This window comes from Pinus tabuliformis, chromosome 4_2 (genome assembly GCF_031772625.1).
Source record: "Pinus tabuliformis cultivar Carrire ecotype Pingquan chromosome 4_2, CPIR1, whole genome shotgun sequence".
In the NCBI taxonomy this organism is placed as follows: Eukaryota; Viridiplantae; Streptophyta; class Pinopsida; order Pinales; family Pinaceae; genus Pinus; species Pinus tabuliformis.
In genome coordinates, this window is record NC_142304.1 from 720,070,405 (window position 1) to 720,086,390 (window position 15,986).

At 36.4% G+C, this 15,986-nt stretch overlaps 1 protein-coding gene and 1 pseudogene across 1 annotated transcript; both read right to left on the bottom strand.

The window, feature by feature from the left end:
- Window positions 1-14,232: 14,232 nt before the first annotated feature.
- LOC149171573 (eukaryotic translation initiation factor 3 subunit E pseudogene) lies at window positions 14,233-14,724 on the bottom strand (annotated as a pseudogene).
- Window positions 14,725-14,914: 190 nt separating this feature from the next.
- Window positions 14,915-15,178, bottom strand: LOC149171574 (serine/arginine-rich splicing factor SC35-like). Its single transcript, XM_089426023.1, has one exon. The coding sequence runs from the start codon at window positions 15,176-15,178 to the stop codon at window positions 14,915-14,917; it is 264 nt and encodes an 87-aa protein (XP_089282149.1).
- Window positions 15,179-15,986: the final 808 nt, after the last annotated feature.

Below are 15,986 nucleotides of genomic sequence, written 5' to 3' on the forward strand. Positions count from 1 at the left end.
GGAGGTTTTAGTAAAAACATGGACCTCAATCCAACTCTAACTAGTTTAGGAGCTTTTGGAGTAGAGGCATAAGGAACTCTTAAATAACAACCATCAACGCTAAGATTACATTTTCAAATTCTCACTACCATAAGAATCCAAGCCATTTACAATTCTAATGTTTTCCAATGTTTGGCACCAGCTTTTGTTGCACTTTTGACATTTACAAGTTTCCGTTCTTTAACATCTACCCTTTTCATTCACATTTGGTTATATGGCATCTACTCATTTTGGTGAAGCTATGTTGGGTCCATTCATTGTAGTGGTATAAGAGGAGGCTGATCTCATCAATATCTAATGACTTGAGGATATAATGAAAATTTATCATATAGGGAAGCTTGAATGTAGAGTAGAACTATTGTGAAATATACAAAAAATGTGTAATGGGTTTGCCAAGGATGTGATTGGAAAAAAGGGGAAGAATCTGCTCTACACAACCACGGGGATATTGTACTGGAAATTCTTTTGAAAAATATAGAAGGAAGCATGAATAATTTAGAAAAAATCATACAAGCCAAATTTGAGTTGTTTAAGCTGCAATCTAAAATTTGTCAATAACCACCTCCAACTAGCAAAATCTAATTGAAGATTAGTCTTTCATGGATTTTTTTTTTCTATTTTTTTTCTTCGAATGAAGCTTCTTTGATTTGTCATGAACAATCAATGTACAAAGGATGGCAATTGAAGCAAACAATGAATTGTGGCATATGAGAGCGTATGGTGCTGACTATTATGGTGATTGGTATGTTATATTGACTGCTTCATAATTTAAATGGTATGCATTAATGGCGTATTATGCATTTTTGAAAACCGTCTATCATTGGTGATGGGCATATATATATATATATATATATATATATATATGGTGTATTGGTTGAACCTCATATATGTGCAACGTTAGTGATGTGCTTTGAAATGGAACACTGGCTTTAGCTCTCCTACGACTATTCATATGCATAGTTGGAAGGGAATACAAAAAGTTTTCTCTGGTTGTAAACTAGGGATTGAATTTTGGAACAATGAATTCATATGCATGTTACCTTGCCTTTAACACTGAGTTGATTTTGTTGACTAAGTTGTATTGTATGTTGGATAGCATGAGTGGATTGTGAATGCATTACAATCATTGTTGCTTGCTGGTTGGAGCATTAAGTATGTGCGTTGAAGTCCTAGTATGTACATTGAATAGAGACATTGCACATTGGTTGTTTGGTGCACATTTACAAAACATATTGCAATGACATTGAATTGTGAGTGAGTGTTTCTTCTTCCTCTTTGGTTCATAGTTGTGATCAGAAAATGACCAAAGTTTATGAAGTATTAGAGTTTTTGAAAACTATAATACAATCTACAACTAATGACACAGTGAAAATCAACAAATCATCTCTTGCTGACATTAGAATCTATCTACAAAATGCACAAGAGATGATTTTTTTTTACTATTTGAATCTCAGTTTCAACAAGAAGAATTACAACGTGGAGTTATCATTCTGAACCTGTTTCTGTTCAGAACATTGAGACAGACTCCCATCAGCACCAAGAATATAAAGTTAAGGTTGATTCACATGTAGTCCCTAGCTGAAGAGAAGATTTGCATGCAGATGCAATAGTTTAGTATGCACTTCCCAAGCCCATCATCAGACATTGGGAAGAGCTTGTCCATAACAAACACATAACTGGTCTTGGATATGACAAGGATGTGTCCTTTCATATTCCATATATCTCAAATCCCATCCAGTTTCAAAGTGTTGGATTCCTTCATGAAAATCCACCTTCAGATGTTCCAGATTTTGCTCCTTTTCCACAGAAACAACAAAAAAATGTTATATGCCAACATTGTGACCGAGTTGGCCATATGAAAGATCACTATTTTGATCTTTATCCATGTAAGCACTATCATAAAACTAATCATTATTCAAATAGATTCTTCAAAAACAAACCTCATGCAAGAACAAAGATTCACCATGGATGGATCGCTTCTTGGCAATGGGCTTCAACAACCAAGAAGATATTTCATTCATATGTTAGAACTTATTCTAGAGTATTGAACAATCTCGCAGTTGAGTTTTCTCCCTCTTCTCACCTTGTATATGATAGGGGGGGAAGCGATGGTCATATACAAGTTTCAAAGTTACATTAAGCGATCCTGAGCCACAACCTACCATACTAGATTCAGAGTTGTAGCTAGAGACAGAGATGTCGCTGAGCATGCCTTTGGTTGGTGGTCAACCTTAAACCATCTATGTGAGGTTGAGACCTCCCTTTTCAAGTTGAGCTTCTCCCTCTTCAAAGAATTAGAGCCACTTCCTCTAACAAAAGACTTCAACTTCTTGCCAGTTTTGGAAGACTTCCAAGAATTGCATTAAGCATTCAAGAGTTGGTGGTCATCCTTAAACCATCGCAGGTTGAAACCTCCCTTTTCAAGTTGAGGCTGTCCCTTTTTTACACAGGTTGCATACCTCCATTTTCTAGGTTGAAGGTCTCCCTCTCCAAAGCATTAGGAACACTTCCTCTAGTAGAAGATTTTAGCTTCTTGCAAGATTTGGAAGAGTTTCGAGAACTGCATTAAGCATTCCAATGTTGGTGGTCATCCTTAAACCAGCACCTCATACCAACATTTCAGGGAGCACATTCAACCTAGTTCTGTCATCCATATTTTTGCACATTTTGTATTATGAGTCTCTTCTTGGACTCATACATACCCCTTCGGATTAAGGGGGGGAATGTTGGACACCTAATCCATTAAGGGTTATGGTGTGGAAGTTAAACAATCAAAGGGAGTCCAAGATACCTTGGAATATGGAATCCAAATGTCACTCCAATGTATTATAAAATGTATATCATGTGAATAATTTATGCATTCAATGTTTATCCTTCATATTTGTTCTTTGCCATGGTGATGTCTAAAAAAAAACTATAGCGTGAGAGATAAGAAAAAATCTAATAGAGGTGTTCTTCATAGCATGGGCATAGTTGATTTTATTTGGCATAAAAAGGGTCTCTAAATTGTTAAAGTTTATTCAGTCCACCAACACACATTAAGTAGCATACAATTTTTTTTAACATATAAATGGTACAGTGATCATCTTACTTTAGCTTGTTAACCTTTATTTACACCAAGTTCGGCAACTGATGAAGATCGTGTAGCAGATAAATTCTACATTAATCATTACAAGCGCATTCCATGGTGGTTGAAAGGATTGTGTCTCATTCTCTACATGGTTTTGGGTGGTGTGGTAATTTTTCTTGTATAATTTATGGGAGTACAAAACTAAGGAAGGGTAACATTATTTCCTACACATCTAAAGAAGGAATAATTATGACACCTATAGAGGTGTATAAAGGAAAGTAATCAATTTGAAGGGTTTTTATTATGTTTCTAGTGTATGTATGATTTTTCTATTTATGATTATGGGATATTGAAGGTCTTGATACTTGGAATTAATAAAATAGTAGATCGAGAGGGTCTTGTCTGACAGGTTTTGAATGTAGCTTGGAGAGCTAGAATTCCTTTGGCTAGTGAAAACACCCTTCCTTGTTTTGATAGAGATTACTACTTTATTTGTGATCATTTCTAAGAATTATTGGGACTAAATTACTTCATAGGTTCTTAAAATAGATTCAATAACATATGCATCAAGAATGGATCGAACTTAGCAGGGAGTGATGAGTCAACAATCAATTTCCACACCTTGAGGCACAATAATCAACAATCAAAGGATCAACTTAGTATTTGAAGGAGGAGAATCTACAAAAATGAACCAACTTCCAAATTTGAAGTAGAGAACCCAATACTTAGTGGTCTATTCAAAGTTTCAATATCAGTTCAAGAACAAGAGATCTTGTAGATTAAAGTCAAAGGATATGTGGAAAATGAAAGTAACATCTCTAGTTTCGAAGGAGATGGAAAGAGATTTCATTTACTATTTTGGGAAAAGGAAGAATCCAATAGCTCTAACAATCTGAGACACCTTGCAATCATATTTAGATTTAGTCTATTTTTATGATTTATTATTTTTGTTTCCTAGAAATTTGAAATATTGAAAATTGTAATTCTCTATATATTGTTTCATTTAGAATGTAAAAGGGTTGGATTTTGAGCCCAAAAAGACCCTCATATTTTTGTAAATTCTATAACTTCATAATTTAATCAAGGGCTTCTGGCTCTAGTTAATGACATAATTTGTTTCATATGTATGTCCTTTCCTATAATTGCATATTTTTTTCTACATATATTTGAGGTTGTATAGAACATTGGGCAAGGCTAGGTTGAGTGTCAACCTCCCTGAAAGGACACTACAAAGTTATATTCTTTACTTAGTAGATCAAGTTGAAAGTGTGTCATGCTAATCCCTCTACATCAATATATTGTTGGTTTTATATCAATTCTTAGATGTGTCATTGTTAGCTATAGAGATTCTTCTATATGCTTATGCTCTTGTTAGATAATTGGATATTTAGGGAGGATATTTAATTCTTTAATTCCTCCTTAATCCCCCTATCAAACTCTTTCAAGCTATGTTATTTTGTCATAGTTAAATGCTATTACTTTGATCAGACCTTTGCGAGAAAGGGATTTATTTGTTAAGTATGGATTTGTGACGCATTAGAAACCACCTATAAAAAAAACCCCTAGATCTGTACATTGTGCTTCATAGGTTATTGCTTAATGATATTGAACAACATTAATGCCTTATCACACTTGAGGGATACCCCTCTAGTTCAAGGGCAAACTTGAACCTAAATTTGGTTGTGTTAGTTTCTCGATGCAATTTCCAACCAATAGATTGCCTTTAAGAAACATATACAACACATTGCATAATCAACTTTCTCAGATTATTTTGAAAGCAAATTTCAATTGGAAATTCATCTTTGTCATATAGGATCTACAATATGTTGTTGTTGCATAGGCATCAAAAATGAATTGGGCATTTGTGTTTGTGATTTGATTGAGAAAATTAGTTTTTCTATGTTAAAATTCATTTTCAGAATATATTAAATGTGCTTGAGGATTTATGAAATTATTTGCAAGTTTAAACATGGGTTTTTGAGTGCTTTTATGTAATTTTTATGTGAAAATTAACATAAACAAATGACTGAACAACATCATATAATGGACAAAAACATCACCATAAACAGTATCACAACAACACAAGATGAAGGAGTTCACCCCTCTTGGGCTACGTCTCCTTGGTCCAACTTCCAATGGATTGGCCCTCTCTATTATGCTCAAAAAGATTTGAAACTTGTTCCAATCCCTCCAGAATGCCCAAAAATGGCTGTGTAGCCTCTTTCTGCTCCTGATTTGGTAAAAGACTGAAGAAGTTATGGCCTTTCCCAATCTTCTACTAATCACACCGCAAATTCCCCAAAATTCAACACTATCCTACAATTTTCCCCCAAAAACACTAATGGAGTGACGATTTCACCGAATTTCAGATGAATTTGTCAGACGCGTTAAATGATCTCTAATGCCTTATATATGAAAAATGTAGCCATATGGGTGGCCATGTGCCCAGGGCTAAGTTCAATAGCCTGCCCTCGTCGGTCGCCCCCCCCCGCTCCTCTCCACTAGTGGTCGTGTGCTGGTGGTGCGACCAAGGGCCGACCCTCGTGGGCTGGCACCTCCCCAAAATTGGTGCATTCATAATATTCAAATATACACGGAGTTCTATTATAGTTAAGAACTATTGCAATGGTATGTTGGTAGTTGGCTTTGCTTGTCACTATGTGGTCACGGGTTCAACCCCTATTGCCTCTGCCCGGACTTGACCCAAAATTTTGGTGGCTCCTGGGCTGCCACGGGGTGGCCTCTGGTTGGGCCACATGTTAGCTTGTGGTTGGCCACAAGCCAACCATTCAAAAACTTCCAAATTGCACCTTGATAATGTGCCATTTGGCACAACATGATTCGTCGAGCTTGTTGACCAGTGAACTTTCCACATACACCTGCCCAGTCAATGCCACATCAGTAGTACAGACTGCTGACTGGGCTGTCAATTGTTTTTTAAAATTGGTCTGTTCGGGAAAGTGAACAGAACATGATTCTGGGAGCATACGATGTCTGTTTCATGCAAAATGAGTTGTGCTGGATTTAGAATGACGAGAACTACGTGGTCATCTAGGTTCCATATAATTCGACAACTTTGAATTTTGAGCTATTTTTTTGAGCACCTGATCATTCCTCCCCACTAGAAGCCTTTTGGACCCCAAAATATCACTTTCAGTTGTCCAGCAGGTGAGAGTATAGTTCCCTCACCTTTCTAATCTTTATCCATTTGGCCTTTGAAGGATTTGTTCCTTTGAGCCCCACTTGAATGTAATCCACATTCCCTCGTTTTGAATATCTTGTTCTTCTGTCAAGAATGGTATCTTGTTGTAGTTCATCAAGGTATTTAGGATAAAAATCCTCAATGGAAGGAATTTGGACATTTTATCCTTGATCTTCAATCAAAGGAGGCTCGTCCAACCTTAAGTTCTCAACATTAACAACAACATAAATTTGCATATATGAAGGCAAATCCAACCTAAAGGCATTATTACTAATATTTTCCAAAATTATGAATGGTCCATATCTAATTGGTTTTATATTTTTACCTTCTCCTTAGAGCCTCTCTTTGCTAATGTGAAGCCAAACTTCATCACTGACTTGGAACTTGTGATCTACATGATGCTTGTCATGCCTTGCTTTGTACTTTCCTTGGCTCTTTTCAAGCTGTTCTTGAACTCTTTGGTGTACCAATTGGATTTGTTCAATGAACCTTCTTGCTTTGTCTATGCCACTATGACCATCAACAGCAACATCTTTCTCAAAAATGAAATCCAAACGTGATCAAATGGCGATGTGAGTTGAAGAGTGCTTGGCCCAGTTGTAAGCATGTTGAATATAGTGCAAATGTTCATCCCACAACTTAGGATGCTTGCTGCAATACCCACGAAGAAGATGTATCACTATCCTGTTCACCACCTCTGTTTTACCATTTGTTTGCGGATGAAATGTTGTACTCTTTTTCAATTTGGTGTCCATGAATCCCCACAAGCTTGACCAAAAGTTCCCAACAAAGCGAGAATCTCGATCACTAACAATGGATGTGGGCAATCCAAAATGAACCCATACATTCTGAAAGAATAATTGAACAATTTGTTTAGCTGTAATTTTCTTTTTACATGGCATATAAATACACATTTTGCTGAACCTATCCACAACTACATACAAATAATCATGACCTCTTTTTGAAAATGTAAGACCTCCTACAAAATCCATAGAAACACTCTCCCACGGTTGTGAAGGAACCGAAAGTGGTGTGTACAATCCTAACTTCCTATTTCTAGGCTTACTGACTGCACATAATGAACATCGTTTAATAAAACATGACACACTTTCAAGCATAAGAGTTCAATAATAATACCTCTGTAGATTTGCCACTGTCTTACTTACACCGAAATTACTAGCAATAAGAGAAGTATGTGCCTCTCTTATGATGTTGACTCTTTCTCCCTATGGAATACAAATCTTTCCAAGATGGTACAACGAGTTATCATGCAAGTGATAATTCAATTCCTCTACTTGGTTACCTTGACTCAATCTTGCATAAACATCCTGAATTTCGTTGTCTAATGCATACTGCTCAATATAACTTTCATGCAAAATAGAATTATGCTTGAGTAAAGTAGTTGCACTAATAATAGGCCTAGAAAGCATATCATCAACTTTATTGTAGATACCTTTCTTATACCTTATTACCAAGTGGAATTGTTGAAGAAAACCCATCCATCGAAAGTGCCTTGATTGCTGCAACTTAGATTGAGATTGCAAGTATTACAATGGTTGATGATCAGTGTGAATGATTTTTTCCTTACCCATCAAGTAGTGTTTCCACTTTTTCACACTTTGCACCAATGCATACAATTCCTTGTCATATGTAGGATAATTAATCACTGCACCATTGAAAGTTTCTGAATGAAAATAGATAGGCTTACCATGTTGCATGAGGACTACACCCATGGCGTAGTCACTAGCATCAACCTAGATCTCAAATGTTTGTCTCAAGTCTCGAAGTGAAAGTACTAGAGCTGAAATGATATTTTCCTTCAATGCATCAAAGGCCTTTTGTTGTTTTCCTCCCCACTAAAAAACCTTTTTCACACTTGTCAATGCATGCAAAGGAGTTGCTATAGAAGAAAAGTTAACAATAAATTTCCTCCAATATTGGGTTGCTCCCAAAAAATTCTTACCTCAACAACTGTCTTGGGCCTTGGCCAATTCAAAATGACATCAACCTTGGAGGGATCTATTTTTAACTCATCTCCCGCAATGTTATAACCCAAGTAAACTAAAGACGTTTTTACAAACTCACACTTTGACATCTTTAGATACAACTGTTCTTTCTTTAAGACATCAAGTACTTTTCTCACACGCATGACATGTTCATCATGAGATTCAATGAAAATTAAGATGTCATATAAGTAGACTATAACAAACTCATCAAGAAATAGCCTCAACACAACATTCGTCACACACATGAAGGTAGCAGGAGCATTACATAAACCAAAAGGCATAACTAGCCATTCAAAAAAACCTTGTTTTGTTTTGATTGTTGTCTTTCAAATGTCTCCTTCAGCAATTGTAATTTGATGGTAGCCACTCCTTAATTCCAAATTAGTAAAATAATTTTCATCTTTCAATTGATCAAGTAAATCATCTATTCTAGGCAGTGGGTAACGATTCTTAACCGTAATCTTGTTCAATGCAAGGAAGTCCACACACATGCGCCATGTTCCATCCTTCTTTCGAAACAAGACAAAAGTTGAACCACATGGCGAAGAACATGGCCTAATGATCCATTTATCCAACAACTCTTGAATTTGTTTTTTAATTTTTGCACTTTCCATCATTGACATCCTATACATGCCAATGTTAGGAAGAGGACTATCTTGTTGCAACTATATCTCATGTTGGATTCCTCTCTTGGGAGGCAATCCTTTTGGTTCCTGAAACATCTCACCATATTGGTTAACAACATCAACCAATTCAGATTTCAATATTGAATCACAACCTTGAAAAGCTTCATTATCAACATCATTCTTGGATTTGATCATTAGAAGCACAAAATTCTTGATTGAATTCACTAGTCTTTTCATCTACCCTGCATTAACAAGTGAAAGATTTAGTTTCTTGCTATGAGCTCTCACAATATATTATACTCCATCTTTGAACAAATGTATTTGTTTTCATGTCTATGGAAGATAGCGTTTCTGTCATAGAGATACGAGCTGCCCAAAACTATACCACATATGTCTAATGGCACAACATCAAGCTGCACTTCATCTATGAAATTTGCAGTAATGGCGAATTTAGGTTTACACTTTCTAGTTACTTGCAATTGTGCATTGTCATACACCCATCCTAATGGATATGGTTTATGATGTGGAATGGTTTCCAAGTTTAAACTTTTGACAATGTTTTCAGAGATGAGATTGGCTTGAGAGCCACTATCAAAAAGAGTATCAATTTTGCTATGTTTTGAGATCACCTTGATGTGAAAACATTCTATCCTCTTCTTTTCATTTGGAGTTTCATTGTGTGAATTTGAAGTACTAGTGCTAGCAATGGATTCTTTTCCCTTCATACCCATGGCTGTAATTTTAGTTTCATCACCTGAATCGGATCCCAAATCCTGTTGAGTGGTTTCAGTTGTCTTTTGTTTTCCCTTGTTGTTGAATTTCTTTGGTTTCATTTTTGGATGAAGCTTCCAACAATGAGCTTCATCGTGACCCTCTTTGGAACAATGCTTGCATGTTAATTTCTCTCCTTCCTTCTTAATATATGCATTTTTCTTTCCCTTCCCTTTGAAACCCTTTTCTTTTCCTTTACCCTTAAATGGATTTTTACTACCCTCTTCTGGAGTGTTTTTCCCTCTTGCCTCAAGATGAGTGTCTTGCACACACACCTCATCTAGATTATTGTGATTAAACATAAGGATAGTATGCCTAAGTTAACTATGTAATCTCCCTATGTACTTCAACAATGTGTCTTGTGATTGCAAATATACACCTAACATTAGAGACATTTTTCCTGAATTCTTGGGTGTAATCTTGCACATTTTGACCTTTAAGTTGTCTAACATTCTGCCAATTCACTATGGATTTCTGCATATAAGCTAGAGGGTAGAATTGTCTTTTAATTGCAACAATGAAATCAGACCAAGAAATTGAGATCTTACTGTGTTTTTTTATGTGTTTTTGATTCCCACCATCCTAGTGCTACACCCTCCATCCTCAAGGACGATAATTGAATCTTTATGTCAACCTCTTGAAGGTTTTGAATTCAGCAATAGACCTCCAACTGACGAACCCAATTATCAAACTTCTCTGCATTCACTTCACCGTTATACATGGGCAGTTCAAATTTAACATCAAGTTTTAATAAGGGTGATTTACCAGTTCCTTTTCAGGTATGTTGATGAGTATGAGTAAGGGTTGTGTTAGTGTAAGAGGGTGAAGATTCCTGTGAAGAACAAGATGAAGAAGATGGTGGAGAGGGTGGAGGTTTACCTCCATTTTCATTACCCCTCCTCCCAAAGAACCTTCTCCTTTGGGAGGTTTGGAGCTTTCACCTAGCAGTCTGGTATTCCTCTCTTCATAGAGGACCTTCACCATCTCTGTCATATCAAAGAAAGCCTTCCTGAAGACCTTCTCATACTCTGTCATGTTTGTAGGTTCTCCTTCATGAGACATGTTCACTAGAGTATCAACTGCAACTTGAGGAAGCACTGGTGGAGATTGTGACAACCTTGCCCTCCTTCCCCTTGACCCAACTTCAGGACTTTCAACCAACTTCCCTTCTCCTCTCTTGAGTTTCAACCTTATAAGCATGACGTTCACTTGCAAACATTTAAATCCTTCTTTCACAATAAAACCAAGAGCTCTGATACCAAACTTGATCTGATTGAGAAAATTAGTTTTGCTATGCTGAAATTCCTTTTAAGAATATATTAAATATTCTTGAGGATTTATGAAATTATTTGCAAGTTTAAACGTGGGTTTTTGAGTGCTTTTATGTAAATTTTATGTGCAAATTAACATAAACAAATGATTGAATAACAACATATAACATACATAAACATCACCATGAATAGTATCACAGCAGCACATGATGAAAGAGTTCACCCCTTCTGGGCTACGTTTCCTTGGTCCAGCTTCCAATGGCTTGGCCCTCTCTATTATGCTCAAACATGTGAATACATCAGTTTACCATGCTCAGAAAGCTCTGAAACCTGTTCCAATGGCTCCAGAATGCCCAAAAAATGCCTTTGTAGCCTCTTTCTGCTCCTGATTTGGTAAAAAATTGAAGAAGTTATGGCCTTTCCCAATATTCTGCTAATCGCACTAGAAATTTACCAAAATCCAGCACCATCCTACAATTTTTGCCCAAAATGTGCTTACGGAGTGAAAATTTCGTCAAATTTTGAGTGAATTTGTCAGACGCATTAAATGACCTCTAATGCCTTATATCCGAAAAATGTGGCCATATAGGGGGCCACATCCCTGGGGCTAAGGCCAATGGTCTGCCCCCGCTGGTTGGACCCTCTGCTCCTCTTCGCCAGTGGTCGTGTGCTGGTGGTGCGACCAAGGGCTCACCCTCGTGGGCTTGTCCCTCCCCAAAATTGGCTCGTTCATAATATTCAAATACATGCATTGTTTTATTATAGTTAAGAACTATTGCAATGGTATATTGTTAGTTGGATTTTCTCGTTGCTATGTGGTCGCGAGTTTGATCCCCATTGCCTTTGCCTAGACTTGACCCAAAATTTTGGTGGCCCTCAGGCTGCCACGTGTCAGCTCGTGGTTGGCCACCAACCATTCAAAAAATGCCGAATTGTACCATGAGAATGTGCCACTTGGAACAACATGATTTGCTGAGCTTGTTGACCAGTCAACTTGGCACATACACCTGCCCAGTCAGTACCACGTCAGTAGTACGGACTGCTGACTGGGCTGTAATTTTTTTTAAATTCGCCTGTTTGGGAAAGTGAATAGAACTTGATTCTGGGAGCATACGATGCCCGTTTCGCGTGAAACGAGGTACGCCAGATTCAGGATGACAAGCACTACGCGGTAGTCTAGGTTCCACATCGAACTGACAACTTTGAATATTGAGCTATTTTTTTGAGCACCTGATCACTTTGTTTGCCACAATGGCGAGACCTTTTCTTGCAAATGCATTTATCCACACATCACAAGGATTTGTTTTGAGCAATATAATAGGTTGAGTGATACAAGAGTGAAGAATCAATATGTATTCTAGTTTTTTAATTCCAGGATCGGTTAGGAAATCATCAAATATTGTGTTTTTAGAATAGGTTTTATGTTGTAGAAGAAAATAAATTTTTTCTTTTCATTTCTTTATTGTCATTGTCTTTATTTCACAAAGGTTGTAAGATACAAGTTTCAACAATTAGTGGGAAAGGGAAAACAAATCTATAGGCATAATGTATATGCTTTTTGCAAGTTTTTGTATGATGATACTCATCTAAATTTTAGTCATTTCATTTAGTAACAATGTTGGATCACAATTCAAATAGTGATCAATGAACACAATGATATCTATATCATAGAATGTTGATATATTGGTGCATTTTTAATCCAAATAAATCCATGATCATACTCCACTCCTTTGGATTGGAACTCTGTGATAAAAAAATAATATTGAACTTGTCCAAACAACTCACTGTTTTTTTTAATCAGAGTACACATTTATGAGATTCTATGTTTGTAATATCAACTACAAATGAATGGATGGCATCTGATCAACGTGTCAATGGATTCATCAGAGGAGTTGTTATTTTCATTTGTTGTAGAATCAAATTTTGTTTTCAATGCATTTGTTAATGGGCTATAAAGATTCTCAGCACTGGTGAATGTGACAAAAAATGTTGGTGGACCAAGTTGGCGTATCATTGCAAATATGTATTTTTGTATGGTTTCAAAGTAGTCAGGAGACATGTGAATGCTTTTCAGATAGTGATATGAAATTGGTGATTGCAATATTCTTCGAAGAGTATTTTGGTTTTTGACATCTTTAGAAAGTAATTTTTTTCCTTTTATCTCTCCTTTGTGAATGAAAACCCAGGGTGAGTTGGAAACCTTGATTATCAAGATACAAATTGCTTTGGAATATGTATTTGTAACGTGTGTTAAGAAGTCCTTCGACATATACAATAGTTATTGATTTATAAGCTTAGGGACAAATTCCCTCCTTTGGACAACCTTCCTCATCAAGAAAGACCCCTCCTAGGCCTTGGAAGAATTTAATTTGGCTAAGGAAAACTATATTTTAAATATAAAAATCCACATGTGCATAAAAGTTCAAGTCGACTTTAAAGAGAAAATGAGCACCACTTGTAAGCATATAAATACAAGACAAGTCAACCTCATTTGAACACAATCATCATCAAGCATCTTTTTCTCTCTTTTCTTTGGATTAGTTCGTACAAGACTGAAATTAGTCCGTGGTTCATAAATGTGTTAGATGATCCAAAAATAATTTATTATCATAGGTTATAAAATTGAAATAAAATAATTATTAATTTAAGAAATTAAATTAATAATTATTATTCTAGAATGATTAATTATTTAATGGAGACAATTAGAAATTAGTATATTGTTGTAACAAGATATGACTCTCCAAATGTGTCGTATCTTAGGCTCTATTTTAGGAGATTAGTTGGTTTGAATAACATTTAATGTAAATGGACACTTGTTATTTAATAAGTGATCCATAATTAGAGGTAGTTAGGACTTGGAGCTTATAAATAGCTCATTGCAAGAGTGTTTGGTTGTTCGGGTGTAAACTCTTGCAAATCAATTATGTAATTGTTTTTCTGATTAATAAAATTATGTGTCTGAGGACACTTCTGCCATTATTGTGGTATCAGAGCTCCAGTAATGATACAGTGGATGTGAGGAGGATATTCTAGCTCAACAAAGTCTTGGAAAACTCCATTAAACTGATCAGCAAATGATTGGTATGCAAATTGTCTTTTTCTTATTCAAAAGAAAAGAATTTATTCTATTTTATTGATTTTAGTTTTTTAAATCTGAAAATCAATTGTTGTATTATTATCAAAAATTGTTGTGCAATATCCCAATTTCGCATCAGAATCTCTGCTGCTAGCTTACCCCACAAGGTACTCAAACTCCTTTCACTGTTTGTACAAAAGTGCGATATTGGTATAAAAAGTCTGCTGCCCCTGAGTAGTTTCCGCATTTAAACTGAAACTTAGCATATTGGTATAGCGCATCTATCTGGTTAGGTCCAATCTGGTACCGATCACTCAACATCTGGAAATTATATTGCTTATCAGAATGAAGCTCCTGAACAAGTGATAGATTATGTAGAAAACTAATCATTGGTGCAGCGATTTCTTCCAATGACTTTACTCTTGCAACTACTGCAAGGCAACTGTCTGTCATTTCTTGTGGAACGTCTTCGGTGCAGTAAAGGCTCTTGTGGATGTCCATGGCGTAGTCGACCATATTGGTCTTGCTGAGAAGGTCGATCCTCGACTTGAGAATTTGTTCATCTGGATAGATTTGTTTCTCCTGCAGAAACTCCAGAAGAGGGAAAACTAAATGGCGGTCCAGATGGGGAGCAATTTTCGATGTTAGATCGTTCTCCACCATTGCTGCAGTTGCTTCCTGACACAAGGGTTTCAGATGATTTCGAATTTAGACAGCAAAGAGAAACTTGAGATATTCAAGGCCAGTCTCCTCATTCTTCAGTTGCTCAGCAAGCAAGTGATTGGATAGCTTCTGCTAAAAAAAAAACAGGTCCACCTGTGTTGGAGTGGCGGCCTGCGTGTGGTACAACAAATCAATGCCTTCCTTTCTGAATTGATTCTGCATTTGGACCGTATTTTGCAAATTGCACAACAATATCCCTTCCATCAACGTTTCTCCCATCAAGCCTCTCGATCGCCTTCTCTGCCTCGTCAATGTATTTGTAGCGGACAAAAGAAAATTCTCTAGAATGACCAGTCCTCCTATCATCTGCAGTTGTACAAAAAGTGATGTTCAGAACCAACAAAGAATAACTATCTTTGATGTCTGGAGGACCCGATCTACCGAAATGAGACATATTCTCAGGAGTTTATAGAAACAAGAATGAAGGGTTTGAGGTCTTAAACCCTCTCCTAACTCACTGCCGGAAAAATACGAAAACAAAAAGGCTTTTGGGCTTATCAACTTCACCGAGGTTTTTCTGCACACAACAGTTGTTGTCAATAGCTGAACAACTCGGAATTTTGTAACTTGGAGTAATAAGGAGATACTATATTTGGTAATTTTTCATTTTTTATTTTGGAGAGATCTTGCGAGTTTTAGAATTTTGGGAATTTTTTTTTTTTTTGGAGTAAAAAGGTCATTTGTAAATTTTTTGGAGTAATAAGGAGATTTTATTTGTAATTTTTTATTTGGTGGGATCATTACATTGTAACTCAAAGTAATTTTACTTTGAGGGGGGGTAATTTTTTTTTACCAGATTGTGCAAAAGCACCATTGTAAAAAGTCAAATTTTGAAAGTTGCCTTGTAAAAATTTGAGAAATTGACTAGAGACAAGTGCAAAGCTCAGTCAATTTTCTCCTGTTTTGGCGACTATTCAAGGGTCAAGGCCAAGCCCCGATAGATCGTGTTTTTGCGTGTTGTGTTGACTATCTTGTCATTTCTGTTCTGATTCTTGGTGCGACGCTACAACGCTAAAATGTCTAAGTTGATTAATTTGTTTTCTGATTCCGACAAACTAGAAGGCACCAAATCTTATAAAACATGGCATCGACTCATCGAAAGCACACTCATTTACAATGAATTATGGCAGGGAATATGTGATGGAGATGTTAAGCCGAATAAACCCACAGATGCAGCTGCACTAGCAAAATGGGAAATCAAG

Excerpts from the sequence above, each read along its gene's own strand:
- LOC149171574 (XM_089426023.1), bottom strand. The coding sequence starts at position 15,178 with ATGTCTCATTTCGGTAGATCGGGTCCTCCAGACATCAAAGATAGTTAT.